The sequence below is a fragment of the Humulus lupulus genome, chromosome 1, assembly GCF_963169125.1.
Source record: "Humulus lupulus chromosome 1, drHumLupu1.1, whole genome shotgun sequence".
Lineage (NCBI taxonomy): Eukaryota > Viridiplantae > Streptophyta > Magnoliopsida > Rosales > Cannabaceae > Humulus > Humulus lupulus.
The window spans coordinates 102,028,373-102,047,440 of NC_084793.1; the positions used below are offsets into that span (position 1 = coordinate 102,028,373).

Consider the following 19,068-nt stretch of genomic DNA (forward strand, 5'->3'; position numbering starts at 1 on the left):
TAGTACAAGGAAGACCCCAAAAAGATTAGTAAGATAAGAGAAAAAAAAAGTTTAGGGTCCCAGGTGGTCGGCTTATGCTTGGGGCGACCACCCTGGATCCCTGGAAGTCGCCCAAGGGTGTAGTGGTCGGCCCATTAGGTAAACACTGCTCGGCCCACGAGGGAATGGACATCCCTGGAAATCGCATAAGGAAAGGGAAATTCAAGGGATGCCCTAGAGGTACTCGACCCATGATGGAGACCCTAGGGGTGGTCGGCCCATGAGGGAATGGACATCCCTGGAAATTTCCTATGCTAGGGTTCGGAATCCAAGAAATCGCCAGGCTAATGGATCTCAAAGAGGTGGTCAGCCTAGGGTTTTACATCCTTGAAAATAACCTATCATAGGGTTTTACAAACCTGAAATCGCATGTGCTAGGGTTTGTAACCCTAGAAATTGTCCAGGCTAAGGAAATTCTAGGGAAATCGTAAACTTAATTCAAACAAGTCAATTATTTTGGATCAAAATAAAACAAAACAAAAAGATTCAGGCAGATTCCTCAAAGATTCAAAGTATTTCTTTTAAATCTAAGCACATTTAAAATAAATGATGTAAGGATTAGGAGAAAGTACTTACCCAAATAAAGATTTGAGCTTGATGAAGAATTGGAGAAATCAGGCTTGGAGACTCCTATGGGTGAGGCGCACAGAGCAAGTGAGAAGTGAGGCCCTACGTATAGCCTCTCAAGCTAACCATATATTTTTAGGAATCCAAATTTCCTTGAAAAATATATGGTATTTTTAGGAATTCAAATTCCTTGAAAAATATATTATATTTTTAGGAATTAAAATTCCTTGAAAAATATTTTGTATTTTTAGGAATTAATATCCTTGAAAAATATTTTGCATTTTTAGGACTTTCAAACTCCTTGAAAAATATATTATATTTTTAGGACTTCAAATTTCCTTGAAAAATATACTAGATTTTTAGAAAATTAATTTTTCTTGAAAAATCTAGTTATTTTTAGGAATTACCAATTATCCTTGAAAAATTTGTGATGAGCAAATTATTCATAGTTGATAAAAGTACTACGTAATGTCTAGATGGACTTTACTATTAAAATACTACTACAATATGTTTCTCGGGCCAAGATCAAGTTTACTGTAATGTTGAATACCTTACAATAAACTTGGGGGGCAAATGTTATCCCTAAAAAATCCAGGGATGATGTGGAGAATGAGAAAGCGGCCCGTGGGATCACAAATCAGGGAAAAATGATGAAGTATTGAAAAAAGACCGATGAGCAAAAAAGATAGGTCTAGGACCTATAGGGAAGTGGACCAGGCCTACACCCCCTAGTGTTAGGAACGAGTTTCCTAATACGCAGTGAAAAAGTGGTGGGGTTGGCCCAGTGTACAACAAAAATTTTGTAACATATTTAAACTACCTTTAAATATGCGGATCCATTAATATACATACATTAATCATAAGCAACATAATAATAGAAATCATACCTCTTGATGTCTATTAAGTGTCCTTGCTATCTTTTTCGTATTTAGAACGATCTTCCTATCCAAGCTGCTCCTTAGCACTCACACCAAGATCTTCAACCACTACAAGAATTTTAGCCTAATATAACACCTAAAAATCACAATTTTAAAAAAAAGCTATGGTTAAATAGAAAAATCAGGCGCCACTAGCTTTTCCATCTCCCCCTCTAGTATTCTATTAGCCCTAAAGTATCTCTCTCTCTCTCTCTCTCTTGTATCTTCTTCTTCACAAATCAACCCTAACCGCGTTACCCTCTCTGTCTCTTTTTCTCTCCCTCTAAAAATAGCCACACACACTCCAATCTCTTGCCTTCTCTCAATCTCTCGTTCACCCCACTCACAGTGACCCTCTCTTTCGCTCTCTCTGGTTTGGAACCATCGTTCACCTCTCTCTCTCTCTCTCTCTCTCATTCTCTTTCAGATGTGGGTGTTAAGGATGATGAAGGGTCCCAGGAAAGGGCTTTGGGACGATGATGAAAAAACGCAATAAAGGGCGAAGCAGATGCTCCCCAAAGTGCTTTGACCCTTTCTTCTCCCTAGCGCGAACCAGAGGCCTTTCCTCCATGGGCGATGGGCAACCGAATCTGTCCATTATGTGAAGTAAGGTAACTTTAACCCATTTTTTTAATTTATGATATATGAAGTATGATTTATATGTAAACTAAGGTAACTGAGCCTGTCAATTTTGATTATTTTTGGTGTTGATTTATGGATTTGAAAGTTTAACGACGCCATTCACAAGGGTATGCCCCACAAGTTCTACCATGGCCGAACTGGGCGTGTCTGGAACATCACCAAGCGCACTATTGGCGTGGAAGTTAACAAGAAGGTTGGGAACTGCATCATTAAGAAGAGGATTCATGTTCGTGTGGAGCATGTCCAGCCCTCTAGATGCACTGAGGAGTTCAGAAACAGAAAGTTAAGGAATGATAAGCTCAAGGCCGAGGCCAAGTTGAAGGGTGAGGCCATCAGCACCAAGAGGCAGCCAGAGGGTCCCAAGCCAGGTTTCATGGTCGAAGGAGCTCAGTTGGAAACTGTCACCCCCATTCCTTATGATGTTGTCAACGATCTCAAGGGTGGTTATTAGATCTTTTTATGTATTATTTTTTCTTCTCAATGTTCTGTTCTGTTATGTTCTTGTCTGGTTTTGATTTTGTTTTCAAGACTACCAATGGAAACGTTTCCTTAATTAGTTCAAGTACTCGAAGTCGTTGTTAGTTTTCATATTTTGAATACTATTCTAAGTACAATTTTTTTAAAAAAAATTTCTGTGCTATTTTTGTTGTGTACAGAAATATTCCAAGAGTCCAAGATTTTCGGTTTATGAAAGACAAAAAGCAAGAGGCATTCTCATCTTTCATGCACTACAAATCTTATCTTTCACGCAAGGCACATAACCTCATGACACCAGGTCTTCAAGGCAGCTCACCTCACTAGTCATGGCATCAATTCGGAAGGACACCTCAAAGCTTCACAAAAGCCAGATGGCAGCATGCAGTAGGCACAACACCTCAGTATCTCACGGCATCAGGTCTTCATTTATTAAGATTTTTTTTGAATAAATTTCTGAAGTCAACTCTATATTCGCTCAGGTATATACATGTAATACTGTTTCTGAGATATACTTTTATGAGTTACATTTGTCTATAGAGTTGAGCGAATATAGATATACTATAATACTGAGCTTAAACCTCCTCCCTGAGCTTCATTGTCTATAGATATACTGTAATACTAGACTCTTGATCAGAATTAGACAAAAAGACAACTATTAGTGATCTTAATGAAAGGCATGGTAAGTTATTTTTTTTTTAAGGAATCCTTTTCTTATTTTTAATCACATCTAGATAATTTTATCTCAGTTTCTGTGTAAGAAAAACACTGAGAGACTGATGAGATTTGATTGAAACTGTCAAGTAGATGAAAATTAATTTTCTACTTATTAACTATCATCTAGCTCAAAGATGTTGGCTTTGCATATCATTATAATGATTTGTTACCACCGTAGTTGATTTTAAGACTAGTTTGGCTGTTTCCCAACTATTTTATGAGTTTCATTTGACTAAGATTTTTACTAATGATTTTTGTTTTTGTGTGTTTCTGAGTGAAGCAAGAAAACTGTTTGATGAAAGTTCTAAGTTAGATGTTATATTTTAGAGTTCTATAATTATGGGTTTTCTAAACATGGAGAAGTTGATAAAGCTATTAGGTTGTTTGATTGGATGCCATCAAGAAATCCCATTTCTTAAATTACTTGATTGGTGGGTATTTTAGCTAGGATGCCATCAAGAAATCCACCACCTATTTGGTAAAGGATCTAAATTGTATTTTGGATTAGTTTTCTCTGTGATAATACAAACTTTTTAAATTTACTTGAAATTAGTAGTAGTAGTAGTAGTAGTAGTAGTAAACTACTATAATTTTTCTTACTAGCTAGTTACATCATAGAAAAGAAAATCACAAATCATGTAAAACATATTAAAATTTGGGTCTAGTTTGATTTTCTGTTTCTTTATACATTTCAAGGCCACGAGATTATTTTATTGCAAGAAGTTCTATAAAATCAAAAAATTAAATACATTTCTTTCTAGTTTTGTGTTCCCTTCCCCACCTGCAACTTTCTCATTTTGACAAATTGGTTTTTTCTACTTTGTTTGGTGAGTTGTATCTCTGTTTGAAGCGAGGGGCTACTTTGATCTTAGCATGAAATTTGAATATGATATTGATTTTTGATGGTCTATGTTTTGTGTTGGTGGTGCTACTGTTTTGTGTTCTCATTAATAGTTGGAAAACATTTTTTTTTATTAATCCAGACTTATTTTTTTTGTCTCTGTTACAGGTTATTCTCTTGAGGATGCAATAAAGGGAATGAAGGTATAAAATTTCTTGAACTCTTATTTATTATGGCAACTTTCCTTAACCAAATTGCTATGGTCTATTATTGTTGCAGATCATGAGGGAGACTTTGATATATTTGTCACATCTTGATCACGAGGACACGGAAAAGCTGGTATGGGTTTATGGAAAATAAAGTAGTAAATGTATTGAAATATTTTTCATGTTTTCTATTTGTACCAAAGTTAGTACAAGCTTGTGTTAGCTATAGTTTTTATTTATATTTATGTCTAATAATATTTATGTTATGATGCGACCTATTTTGAGTGGAAATTTCTTTCAAGTCATGTGGCTGCAGCTTGGGGGCTGCTGATAGTGAATAGTTTGAGGAAAAATATGAGTGGGGAATTTCTTTTATTGGCCATTCAATTGAAATTATTTTCTGCATGTATAATTATAATGGAACACCTTGTTTCTATCTTGTCAGACACTTGCAGAGAAAATGTGTCATTTGATTGTGTTATATATTATTTTCATTATAAATTCTATTGTATGCAGTCTATTCTTCTTGTATGATGCAGATGCTAAAGAAGCTAAGCAAACAATTAAGTGGCGAGGATTGGAATTGGAACAACTTAAACACATTATGCTGGGCAATAGGGTCTATATTTGGTTCGATGATGGAAGAACAGGTACATTTTTAACTTTCCCTATAAATGTTATTTCTACTCATTTTCTATTTGTGATAATAGTTTACTTGGCATTTCTGTTTTGACTACAAATTTTTTTTTATTCTGATCTAAGATAGTCACATGATCAGTGTAAGCTTGTACTTTATTTCCTTGTAAATGTTATTTACACCACATATCGTTATGAGTTTGTGAGGGCACATGTCCATGCATCTGTCATGTGGTGTTAGGGATCTTGATGTAGAACCCAGAGATCACTTTTACATGCCCCTCTCATTTGGGAAAATATTAGAGTTTATTTATTTAAATGTTATACCTGTTTCTTGATAATGTGTTTGCATCATCAAATGCATAAGAAATATTCATGTTCTGGAGGTCAATGTATGCCCTTCATATTTTTTATGTTGGTTTGCTTAGGCTGGAGAACAGATTTTTGGTTATGGTCATTCGTGACTTGCTGAATTTATGCGAAATCACAAAAGGGAAGGATAACAAAGCTGTCGTCGCAAGTAACATTATGTAAGTATTCATGATTGAATGATTGATTGTCTATCTTGAGTTGAGGTGGAATGCATATAGATATAGCCTGCCAGGCCATAACACCTCATTCCATCCAGATTCTTTGGTCATTTGTAGAAACCATGAATTTTAGCCACTTGATTTTAATTGAGTAACTTTGAGAACTATGAGAAACTTGGTTGGAGGTATACAACCAGTACTTTTTTGAAATCTTGTACATAATCCTCCTCTCTTTCTGCAGGTATGTTGTTGGACAGTACCCGAGGTTTCTAAGAGCTCACTGGAAGTTCCTAAAAACTGTTGTGAACAAATTGTTTGAGTTCATGCATGAGACACATCCTGGTGTTCAGGTTTTTGTTCTGTTGTGGTTTTCTTGGTTAGGTTTAAGGCTTAAAAGTTACTGAGAAATTTTGTCTTTTAAATTGAATGGTTTGTCTACATAAGTGTTGCTAAAGCTTTGTGTTCATGTGTTTCAGGTTATGGCCTGTGACACATTCTTGAAGATTATTCAGAAGTGCAAACGGAAATTTGTAATTGTTCAGGTAACAATTACTTTGAGAAACTCACATTTTTTATTTGAATTCCGGCTGTTCATAGTTGTCAATATTTTTCTATGGGTTCAGTTATATTTGCAACTACGTAAAGGGTGATATTAACTTTCTTTCACAATTAAGGGAAACTGGAGTGGATTATTTTGTTAACTCCTATTTATTCAGTACTTTGCTCCTTTTTATTTGCAGGTTGGAGAAAATGAACCATTTATAAGTGAACTTTTAATAGGCCTTCCAACCACTGTTGCAGATCTTGAGCCTCATTAGATTCATTCATTCTATGAATCGGTAGGACTTTTTAGTTGGACCTATTTACTTTGTTATACATAAAACGGTCATACACATTTAAAACAGGTGGTTTGTTTTAGGTTGGTCATATGATTCATGCAGAATCTGATCCTCAGAAGAGGGATGAGTTTCTACAGAGATTGATGGAGCTGCCTAATCAGGTCATTTAAATTTTATTTACTTCTCTTGGTCATCTCCATTTATGTTTTTTTAGATACAAAATAGATCACATATGCTATATACTAAATTCCTTGTGCTATTACTTTGTAATGCAGAAATGGGCTGAAATTATAGGACAGGCACGCTTAAGCGTTGATTTCCTGAAGGATCAAGATGTGATAAGGATGGTGTTGAATATTGTGTGTATAAATTCTTGGCTCCTACTTCACTTCTGTGATGTATGTGGAGCATTGGTGTGAGGAGAATTTCAGGAGCCTAACACTGGGCAACCCAGATTTTTCTGACATTGAAATGGTTAGTCGCTAAAAAAATACTATGTCATATACCTTTTTTTTATTGAGTTTCAGATGATCTCCAGAATATATTGTTTACAAATTGGTGCAACATAATTTTTTTTTTTTTTTAAACAAATCTACTTGTATTATTACTTAAGAAAAATACAAGTAAAGAAGGAAAACTCCATCAAAACAGACCAAAACAGAAATAAAAGACAGGGAATCTGGCTTTTATTTTATGTGTGTATTTTATGTTTGTGTATTTATGTATATATGTTTAACTTTACCTATTCTTTGGTTTGATACCATTTCTCTAATCTACATTATTTGATCTTTTTGCTTCAGTTACCTCAACATATTGAGATACAATAATAGGGTACTCTTCCTTGTTGTTACATGTTTCTTAATTATAGTTAGTGAGGAAAACCATTCACATAATATATGATGAGCAGTTGCTTCAACTAAATTGGGGAAGATATTGAACTCCTATGCCATATTGGCCATGAAAATGTAAGGACTGTTAAGAATTAGAATAGCTCCTTAAGCTCTTAGCCATTTGAACTCCTTAAGCGATTTTCACCTTCTTTACTAATTTTAACCTCATTACTGACTAGTTCAGAAGAGAATTTGGGTTTAGTTTTACACTAATGAACATGACTGTTTCATATATGTTTCATATCTTGCAAAGCTGCTTTGTTATGGTTTATACTGTACATATTTTTGTTTAATCTAACATTACTTACTTAAGTAGTGTTGGGTTTCATTGCTTTTTGCTTTTCATATATGTTTCATTGCAGAGTTAAATTGTTTGACAATAAGAAGAGATTAACAGTTGTAGGCTTTAAAAAATTTCAGAGCAACATCATGAGGAGGTTTTCCTTGGAAACCTGAGGAGATTTCAATTTAGAGAGCTTCAGATGGCAACAAACAACTTTAGCAGCAAGTACTTGGTTGGATGATGAATTGAAGGATGGAGCAAGTTTCATGCATGATTTACTTTTGTGTATCTTGTAATATTTCTGTTTTTCATTTTTAAAGTAAAAAATGTTCAAGATTTTAAAACTTTATTATGTTATGCTTTCAAATTTAAGTTAGAACTAAGATCTTATGAAGTAGACATATTCATGGTTTGAATTAGTTATTGTTTAATGTAATACTTGTGGTTTATCAATCTATTGAGAATTACATTTTATGATTAATTTTGATTTTTTTTTATCAAAATACAATAATGAAAATCTTTTTATTAAAAAAAAATCTTATAAGTATACTTATCAAAATAAAATTTAAAATATATTATCCACACTAAAGTAACAAAATTTTATTACTAGACTTTTAATATGTTATGATTTAGAAATATATTATAAGCATAACAAATTGTTATGATTTATATAATATAACAAACTAAAAATGCTATCAAAATAATCAAATGTAACAGTGGAAAAGTGTTATGCATAAAGTATAAGATTAAACTCCAAATTTATAATCAAATACTCTAACTAAATGTTATTATTTGAATATTATAGCAACTAAAAATGTGTTATTGAATAGTTTAAGATAACATCGAACATAACATTCGAATACTGTTATAGAAAAGACAGGACTTTTAATAACAGGGGCTATGTTAGCATTTTCAGAAGCGTTATCAATACTCCCGGTTAGCAGTTTTTAAGTGTTATGAATACTGTTTTTTCTTGTAGTGCAAAACATTCTCTACACCTCAAGAAGTGTGTGGGCACTTAAAGAATGAAGGATAGTTTATTTGTGATTCTACTTGATGTACTGAACACATGAGATCAAGAGAATAGGCTTGAGAATAGGACTGAGTTGTCACACACATATGAATATTTTCTAATTAGTCATACTTAAAAGAAAATATTCAAATTTAAAAAATAAATCTGTAATCAACTTACAATTTTCTTTTTAAATAATTAATTATTTTATTAATGAAAATATCCAAAAACCAATTTTTGAATTATCCATTAATTAATTAAATATATAAAAATGAAAATCCTATCCCTAAAAATAGCAGTACACGCCACACACAGTCCATGGACTGTCTGTGCACGTGTAGCATCCCTATTTTTAGGGATGTTGGTTTTTTCAATTTTTATTTAATTATTTATTCAAACTTCTTTGTCAGATAAGATCTAACAACTTGATAACTAATTCAAATTTGAATTCAAATTTAAATTAAATACCTTTTTAACCAATTATCAAATATAATTAATTATTTGAATAAATATTAATATTTTAAATTCAAATCCAATTTGAACTTATCAGATTATCTCCCACTCAAATAAAGATATTTAATTAATTCTACCAATTAATTAAATCCAATATTTTCGAAAATAATTAATTAATTTCTTATAATTTCGAAAATTATAATTAATTAATTATTTAATTAAAATTTGAAATTAATTTAATTATTTAATATAATTTCAAAAATTATACAATAATTAAATATTAATTAATTTTATTAACTACAACTAATTTGTAATTAGTTAATTAATCACTATTATCATATAATTGCATATTTGGCCTGAAGAACAAATTTCTTCTTAAATATGTCTTTAAACTATTTTTCCCTTCATATCAACTCTTACCTTGAATAGTCTTGATATAGCTGCTATGGGGACCTATGGACCCATAATTCCAAGCTCCAATAAATTTGAGATTATAAATTAAACTCTTTAATTAAATAATCTTAGTTTATTAATCTCATGATTATTCCACTATAAATATGAGACTGCACTCTTGTAATTATAGACATTTCATTTACTGAGTACTTTATAATCATAAAGTGTTCATTGATATAATCATTACATACAACTTGACTCTCTAATAATGGTTCATAATTAATCGGGAGTAAAATTACCGTTTTACCCTTTTAATTATCTCTTGTTTCCGTAAGTACCATTGACTTTCTTAGTGAAGGTTAATTCATAACTAAATTATGAATTTGAGCTCAATAACCTTTCAGTCCCAAAAATCAACCCTTAAGAGAACCATCATTCAATCTCTTGCGAGAAGGCATAGATTCCATATCTGTATACTATGTCCCCAGCCATCTACATTAATGAGTTCCCAAAACAAAAGTTTCTAGCCTGATCATTCTGACAGACCCTAACAAGTGAATCAAAGAACTCATATAACATAAACAGGAGTTCGTAGTAACTTCAGGATTAAGATCTATTTGTATATGATCATCAGTTGATATATTTAATTAATACTTCGAAATAGTGTTTAACTAAGTATTAATAAACATATCTGGTCCAGTTCTATATATTCTCTAATATATAAAGCACCTGCACTAAAGTGTCCTACCACACTAGTGATCCAGATCTAGATCACATGTATTCATAATACCAATGGACCGTACTTGCAGTAATTAATCTAAAGATTCCATAACTTTATTTTACTGCAAACTATTCAAGTTCATTTATCTCAAACACAATCCTCCCGTACCAATACGTGTTTGAGATCACATATATGAACTTAGGAATTTGCCTGATATTTACTTAATATTATCACATAATAATATAGTCCATAAAATATATGCATAACAAATTCAATTTATTTATTTATTTGATAAAACAATGTCAACTACATATGCTTTCAGGGAACATTTCCAACACATAGGGGTGGTCGGCCTGACCCCAACCCCTAGGGGTTGTCGGCCCAAGCATGCCCAAGAACCCCTCGGGGTGGTCAGCCCACCCTATCCTCCATAGGGTGGTCGACCTATACTCCCGAAAATGGGTAAAACTCATGCTCATTCAGGATGAGATCAATAGGCCTAGCATCCAGAGGAACAACGAGCCTAGCACCCAACCTCTAAAGGGTCGTCGAACCTAGCACCTAAGTCTTATAGACCAATCTAGACTTAGCATTTTCCCAGTGGTTTCAATCGTGCATTGTCTACCACGATCCAGAGAAACAATGAGAAGACCCACGATCTCATAATCATCGTGAGGTGGACACGTATATCCACTACCTAATAATCGTGTACCAAACCACGATCCTAGTACTACTGATCATGTAACAGCCCCTGGGTACTATAAATAAAGGACCCAGGGCTTCATTGAAGGGGATCTGAGGAAATTTTTGGGGAGAAACTCTGGGCAAATTAGTAACGAGTGAATACTTTTGTTCATTAGTGTAATTGTCTATTGAGTAATTCAATACTAAAAACTAAGTCGATTAGGTTATTACTATTCATCAGAATAGGGCTGAACCACCATAAATTTTTTGTGTGTTTGTTTAAGATATTTGTACTCTGTCGTATATTATATTTATTTTATTCAAAAGGTGTCGTATACTGTACATACGACCATTGGCCAATTTCACATGTCAACATAGAGGAAGTCTTTTTAACCATTTTTTTTATACATAGTTCACATTTATCAAGCTCAACAATATCATAATGAATCAATCCACATTTAATTGTTCTTTTGATAGTACTATAACTTATATGTGCAAATATATTATGTCATAGAAGAATAGAATTTGAGTCAAGCATATAAGACGAAGTAGGAACTTTATTGACGTTCATAAAATCAATAGGGGTACAAAGTTTGTACATTATATCACAATAATAACCCTTCCCCAGAAAAATTCTTCCATTGGATGAGATGAGCTTTCTAGATTCAAGCACTGTCTTGATGCTTGGTCTTCTTAGCAAGTCTCCATTCAAAAGGATTTTACTCATGTCTGGTACATAAATCACATTAGTGACTAGAACCTTCTTGCTGAAAGTATAAAAGAGATCAATTGTTCCCTGCTTTCAACCTTGGACCTCTTTTCATTGACCAATTGAATTTCATGCCCATCACTTGTGTTTTCAATGGTTTTAAAGATAGACCTATCATAAGTGACATGGATGATGGCACAAGTGTTATACCACCACCCTTGCACTTTCACATTGATGGCATCGACCTCACTTAGTGTAGCCACTAAGTCTTCTTCGTTTGAACTCTTTTTGTATCTAAAATCCCTTGTTGTTGTACCCCAAAATAAGCGTGGATTCAACCATTAAGGTAGGGGGAACAGCTGGCAGATAAACATATGGAGAAAACAGGCGAGCAGAACATATAGCTAACTTCGATGTAAGTAGCTTGAGTTAAGACTTGATAGTGCGCCATGCAGATACTCTCCAGATCGCCTCTCAGGACAATAACCTAGTTAAAGACATGTAATTTTTAGGTCGCCTTCTAGGTACTTTGAACTTGATTCGAATTGAAGTCCGTTCACTCTTCGATCTCCAGCTCAAGGAATATGTTCAGCTCGTGGAAACCTGGTCATGAAGCACAGTGAAGGATCCCGAAAGACATGGAGTGTAATGACCCAAAAATATTAATAAGGCTTAAGGGCCTTGATTAGTGTGTCAGGAGGGAATAATTGGTATTTATGTGAATTAATGATAAAATGCATGATTATGCGGTGTGCATGATTCTATGATTATGCAGATGTGATTAAATGCATGTTTATGAGAATTAAATATGCATGTGGGCCCTGTGTAGCTTTTAAGGGCATATTGGTAATTTTGGCCCGTTGAGGGCATAAATGTAATTGTTGACTGCGTTTTTAGCCAACGACGTGAGAACGTCAATAATGACAAGCCTTCAAAAGAAATAAAAACGACAACAGACGGTATAAACAAGAAAAGTAAAGAACACAGGAGATTTTTATAGTGGTTCAGCCCCGATTGTCGGTAATAGCCTAATCCACTTAGAGTTGTGATTTATAAATCTATACTCAAGATCAGATGGACTATGCCAACTGAGTTTCTTCAGTATAAATTGTGAAAATACAAGAATTCTCTCTAATTTCAGCACTTTCTCTCTCTAGAATAGGCAGACCCAATTTTATCTCTCTAGAAGGAAACAGCTCCCAAAAAAGCCCCTCTTCTCATCCCATCAGCTCTCTATTTATAGAGATGGGATCCTCAACTGATATCCCCTTATAATAGGGATATTTTATTATATTTATTACATTTATATTACAAATAAACATTCAAAATTCAAAATGTAACAAACTCCCCATTTGTGGGAAGAATGAGAGATTCCCGCGTATGTTGTTGAAGTTGTGTCTGACTTAGTCTCCTCTAGCTAGTTGGTCCACCTCCTACTCACTACCCATGCAAGTGCTGGTTGAACATGCATGGTGGTAGGATATGCATGGTGGTAGGACATGCATGGTGGTAGGACATGTTTTTGGTGGGTTGAACGTGCATGGTGGTAGGAGATGCACTTCTATCCTCTAACATGCACTCTCCTCTAGCATGCCATGTTCCTCCTTGAACCAATCTCCTTGGCTTCTCCTCGGACCAAGGTGGTCCGAGGCAACCTCCTTGGCACCTCACCTTGAACAACATTGAGGCAACCTCACCTTGAACAACATTGAGGCAACCTCACCTTGAACAACATTGAGGCAACCTCACCTTGGACAACATTGAGGGAACCTCACCTTGGACAACATTGAGGGAACCTCACCTTGGAAAACATTGAGGTAACCTCACCTTGGACAACATTGAGGCAACCTCCTTTAGCATCTCCCAAACATGTCCGATCGAACATTGTATAGACTTTCCTTATGAAAGTCTAAGTCTCCATTCTCTTGCATGAGACTCCTCCTCCTTAGCTATTTACCTTGGACACGTTCGAGCCAACACTTAGAAAACCTTGGGAGGCTTACCTCCTACACACCCTTGGGGTCTCCTAGGACCACACCCTCCTTGGGGTCTCCTAGGACCATTCCCCTTAACTCTCCTAGAATGCACCTTCCTATTTTTTGGGTATAACAGTAATTATGTGTGATAAATTGTTGAGACCACACTATTATGTGGATATATTTGCAGCATATGGCTCGAGATGGTCGTGGTGAGCGGATTGGAAAAATAGTCACGGTGGGGATTGATACCCGACTCGGGGGAGCTTGGGGGTATTTCTGGGAATTTAGAGAATATGTTGGGAATTATTGGACAGTGGGTAAATAATTGGTTATTAGTTGGATGATAGGGTTTAAGTGGTAAATATTGGGAACACTAGAGGAATTAGTGGGAATTGGAAACAAATGACTATTATACCCCTAGATTAAGTTAAAGATTAGTTTGTTGGGAGAGCTAAAATGGTCTTTTTGTTAGTTAATGATTTGCTCAGCCTTTTGTTAGGACAAATCTGAGATGATTGGAGAATAGTCTAAGGAAAGAAAGAAGGAAAAGCTCTCAGCTCACAACCCCCCTCTCATCTCTCATGTATTCTCTCCCTCTCCCTTGTTGAAAGTTGAGCTTTGAAGCTAAAGGCAAAAAAGAGCATAAGCTTAGGCATGGGTTGAAGAAAATTAAAAGAAAGGGGAGGCTTGAATTGTTGAAAGAAGTTGGGGTCTCTTGGAAGAGGATGGCTGAGGATTGAAGGCTTGTGAAGCAAAGTTAGAGGAGTCCTTAAGGAAGCCAAGGGGAAATTAGTGGCTGAAGGCTTAGGAAATTAAAGGCAGGAGCTGCGATAGACTTAGATTCAATTCAGGGGCCATAACTATCATGAGGTGAGCTTCAAATCCCGTGGCTGGTTATGTTTGATTTGCTTGATTTTGTGTTCTTGAGTTTTGAGTTCAAGAAGTAAGTTTGACTAGTTTTTGGGTAGAGTATAGATGCTGAATTGGATTGTTAGTTTTGTAAATATAGCCTTGGTTTTGAGTTTGATTGAGTAATCAAAAGCCTTAGAATTCTAGTTGGTTTGATTGAAGTTGATGAGTTTTGCTGGTAGAAAATTCTGGGTTAAAGCTTAGTAGTTTGTGGCTAGAAAGGAGAAGAGGAAACCCATAATTTTCTGGGTCGAAGGGGGTGTGCCGCGACCTGGGCAGGGGGCGCCGCGACGCGTGTGGCCTTCTGGCCTGGGATGCTCTCTGATTTGGGGGTGCGCCGCGAGATGCCTAGCCAAGTCATGACCCGCCTCCCCTTTGGCTTGGGAGTTTGCTCTCTGACTTGGGGCAAGTCGCGACCCACCTGGGAAGTTTAGTCTTGAAAGTGTTTTAAGAATTGTTAGGGCTTGGGGGTTTTGAATCTAGATGCCCAGGACAATTTCTACTACCCGGTTTAGTAGAAATTGAGGTCCCGGAGGCTAATTTTTGTTCCCTAGGTACTTTATTTTTTATTGGAAGTTGATAGATATCAATGGCCCTTGTGACTAGGTTTATCGCCAAGGCTCGAGGCTAAGGACCGTGCTCGGAACTAGTTCACCTTCTTCGCTAGGAATCGAAGGTAAGAAAACTGCACCCTTTTATGTGGATAAGTTGGGACTAAGAGTTCCCTATACTTGTATGTAATGTTGTATGATGGTATTATGCCATGTGATTATGAAATAAACAGCCTAAGAGTGCCGAAATTAATATTTGAGCACAAGGACGCAGCTCCGCCACTGGTAGCTGAGGTTAATTAAATAATCACTGAGCTTGGCCTAAGCGAGCTAGAGTCAGTAGGTTGAACACTGGACTCGGCCTAAGTGAGCCGAATACAGTGACTTAATCAGATGGTCCGGCCTAAGGGCGTCAACCCTAGTTATTGTATGACATGTTTACTGTGTTAATCTGATGAATATGGCATGTTAAATACTTGGTTAAGAGACTGTTGATTTGTCATTTACCATCGCTAATTATGTGAATGTTGTGGACTGCTGAATATCTGATTATGCTATGTGAATTATTTGGTTATCGGTATTGATTGTGTTATGATGTTATGGTTTTCTTGTTGGGCCTCGGCTCAGGGGTTCTACATGGTGCAGGTAAAGGCAAGGGTAAGATGGATCAACCATGGGTTGGAGAGCTTTGGGGGCGAGGTGTACATTGTCAGCTGCTCGGCTGCCACGGTCTAGGGATTGTACAGGGGCATAAACCTAAAATGTGTATTTTTCCATTAGAGTGGCCTCCATTGTTTATAACTTTTGGAAATTTTGTAAATATGTTCTTTAAACCCTGTTTTAGGGATCCCATGTACTAATCGTTTATTTTAACGAAAATTATCCGCTTATGACCAAAATCTTTTAAACCTAACTTGTTTATGACTTTAGGATCACATTTTCATTTAAATGACTTGATTTGCAAGTCCTGCAGTATTTTAAACATATAGTGTAATGGTCTTGGTTATCCAAGGCGTTACATGGAGGTTCCTTAAACACTCATTAATGCTCAGGTTGTATCACATATTTATTGCCCGAGATAACAGGAGTAATTTCCATAGGAAATTTTATCCCTATGTAAATGGGAATTATCTTGATTGATTGTTTACCATATTTATGCACGCGGTGACCCAAACCTGTCCAAGGATATTCACTATAAATATTAGGGACAATGGACAGAGAAAGGGGCAGCTTTTTATGATACAGAAACTCTGCAGAAATTGTAAAAGACTAATAATATTATCTCGTGGACAAGGTGGATTTTAACCACTGAACCACGTAAAATTATGAGTGTGAGAATTTTTTCATATAAATCATTACAGTTTAGAAAAGAGAACTAATATCTTTGTTAATGGATTTCTTAATCTATTGTTGGCGAAAAATTGTGTCAACAGTTTGGTGCTTTCATTGAGAGAAAATTAGTGCTTAATCCCTTACAAGTTTCATTCAACAGTCATCATGATGGTAACCTGATCAATGCACGAAAATGAAATGCAGCAGCCAAGTGACCAAGAGGCACATCATACGACCGTTCCCACCAAAAAAGGCCCAGACGTTCATCAACGCCCTAGAAAGCAACATGTGGGCCAAGATGATACTGAGAGCTCAGCGTCACCCCCACCAAATCCTAATCTAGAATATCTAACAACCATCAAGATGAAGAATGCCCAATCAAAAAGTCATCTCGCTAGGGCTAACATGCAGATCGAGGAGGTTCTAGCTTGGTTACCCTTTTTTGCAACCAATGCTAAAATTGAAAATAGGCTAAATAGTTCCCATAGGTCCCACAGGAATAACCGACCAAATCCCAGTCATCCTGTCAGGACAAAAACTCCAAGATCTGTGCCTTCTGAGTGAAATCAGTGGAGTGCTAACCTACTAATCATCACAGGAACCATCGTCCCCATAATAGTCGATTGGTCAGAACTGCAACCCCTAGCTATGTGCCTTCTGAACAGATTCCAAGGAATGTTCACAACAACCCAACAGGACATGTTGGGACCAATTCATGAAGACAAAATGCCCTACCAAATCCATATGTACCGTGATCAGAGCCACAGGCATAGAGGACTCGGGAGATCGGGGTAGAAACAAAACGGGTTAACTTAGTATGACACGATGGGACGAGGGTAGCCTCGTCGATAAGGCACCTACCATCACCGGTTAGACATCAAACACCTTCGCTCCCACAGAGAAATGTTCCAGTTCAGGGGGATAGCAGGAGGAATCCTCCCCCGTCAGTGTACATCTATGTCCCATGACCTCGCACTAATAATCCAGGTCCTCGATCTCAGCAGCGGGTCATAAGTTTCACTAACGGAAGTTACCGGACGGGGAGCCAGCGTGGAGGCAAGTCTAAAAGTGACTTGTGGAATCATCTGAGTTCTGCACAAATCATTGTTTAGATCCACATCCTGACCTACGTGACCATTTGAATTCACAAAGTATGTATCCATCTCGCAATGATGATATGAGTTATACTCAGCATGGTGGAGGTCCGTCTATCATGCACGAAAATGGGAATGTCCCACCTAACCAAGTTAGAACTTGGAGGGAAAACAACCCATCTAACACGTGTTAGAATTAATGCCCTAAAAGCATGTAAAGATATTTTATTGGTTATAAATAAAAACACAATTTAATTATATTTGAATGTTATAATTATTGTTTGAATTAATTATATAATAATATCTATAAAATTCCCTATTCATTCATGAGAATATGATCTTGTATTAGTACGAGAGAATTAAGATCATACATAATGAATAAAATAGTCAGTAACATATTAAAGTGTGGAATATTTAATGAATGGTACCAGTACGTTTTCTAAGCATATGAGATGCGAGTAATCTAGATTCAGATTACTGATGTGGATAGACATCTTAGTAAATGTGTTATAAATAATAGAGATTATATATGATAGGACCGATGATAATTAATTATCTTTATAAACTTGTCGTATGACATAAGAATTTAATTCTTATCATAATAGATGATCATTTGTAGATTAGTTTAAATCATGAGTATTCATGAACTCCTGTTTGTGTTTATTGGATCTTTTGATTCACTCGTTAAGGTCTCTTAGAATAATGAGGCTAATGACTTTTGTTTTGGAGATTCAATAACATGGATGGCTGGGAACATGAATTATAATATTGGAATCCATGCTTTCATAACATATCGAATATTGGTTCCCTTGAGGGTTAATTCTGGACCTGAATAGTTATTGAGCTCAAATCTATAATTAGATTATAGATTAATTATTCGGTAGTGAATTAATGATACTTAAGGATCAAAAGGTAATTAGAAGGTTAAAAAATATATTTTGACCAGATCTAATTAACGAACCAATAATGGAGGACATAACTACATATATTGATTATATCAATGGACTACAAAAGAAAACTCTACAAATATAATTCTATAAATACTTAGAGTGCGATTGCATATTTATAGTGAAGTAATCATGGAATTAATAAATAGGATTATTAGATTAAAGAGTTTAATTAATAATCTGGTTTATTAGAGCTTCGTATTATAATTTCATGGTCTCCAGATCACCCCTGTCCTACATAGTCAATGGTAACGATGTCAACATAAGAAAAATTTGTAGAGAGAAGGACTAAATAGCAAAGGAATTAATTTTCTAGGGCAAGTAAATAATTATGTGATAATTATGGGTAATTGATTAATTGTGAATTAATTAATTATTTAACTATATAGATTTTATTTTGAAAAATTATAGGTTAAAATTAATATTAATCTTGTTTGGATTAATAGAAAGAGAGAGAATAATAAATATCTTATTTAGAATATGATTTTTTTTATTTAATTTAAAATTGATATTTTAAGATAAGTTTTTTATTTTTTTTAGAAAATCAGTAAGGAATTGTATTAATCACAAAATAAATTACTACTCAACCAATGCCAACCAATTAATTACAAGCTTTATATAAAGTCTCCACCCACTCCTTATCTAATCTATTTAATCTTTGAGTGTTCAAGTATTGAATTCTATTATAAACAGAGTATATTAT

The 19,068-nt window shown here is 35.2% G+C and overlaps 1 protein-coding gene and 2 long non-coding RNA genes across 3 annotated transcripts; all 3 read left to right on the plus strand.

Annotated features, from left to right (window-relative positions):
- The first annotated feature begins 2,274 nt into the window (after positions 1-2,274).
- Positions 2,275-2,616, plus strand: LOC133818926 (large ribosomal subunit protein eL21x/eL21w-like). Its single transcript, XM_062252042.1, has one exon. It carries the CDS (start codon positions 2,275-2,277, stop codon positions 2,614-2,616), a length of 342 nt encoding a protein of 113 aa, XP_062108026.1.
- A 2,854-nt stretch (positions 2,617-5,470) lies between these two features.
- On the plus strand, positions 5,471-7,795 carry LOC133815171 (uncharacterized). The gene is made up of 3 exons (XR_009884812.1): positions 5,471-5,569; positions 5,811-5,919; positions 7,661-7,795. It is a non-coding gene; the product is annotated as an uncharacterized LOC133815171 (long non-coding RNA).
- Positions 6,334-6,757, plus strand: LOC133815166 (uncharacterized). Its single transcript, XR_009884811.1, has 3 exons — positions 6,334-6,408; positions 6,489-6,569; positions 6,684-6,757. It is a non-coding gene; the product is annotated as an uncharacterized LOC133815166 (long non-coding RNA).
- Positions 7,796-19,068: the final 11,273 nt, after the last annotated feature.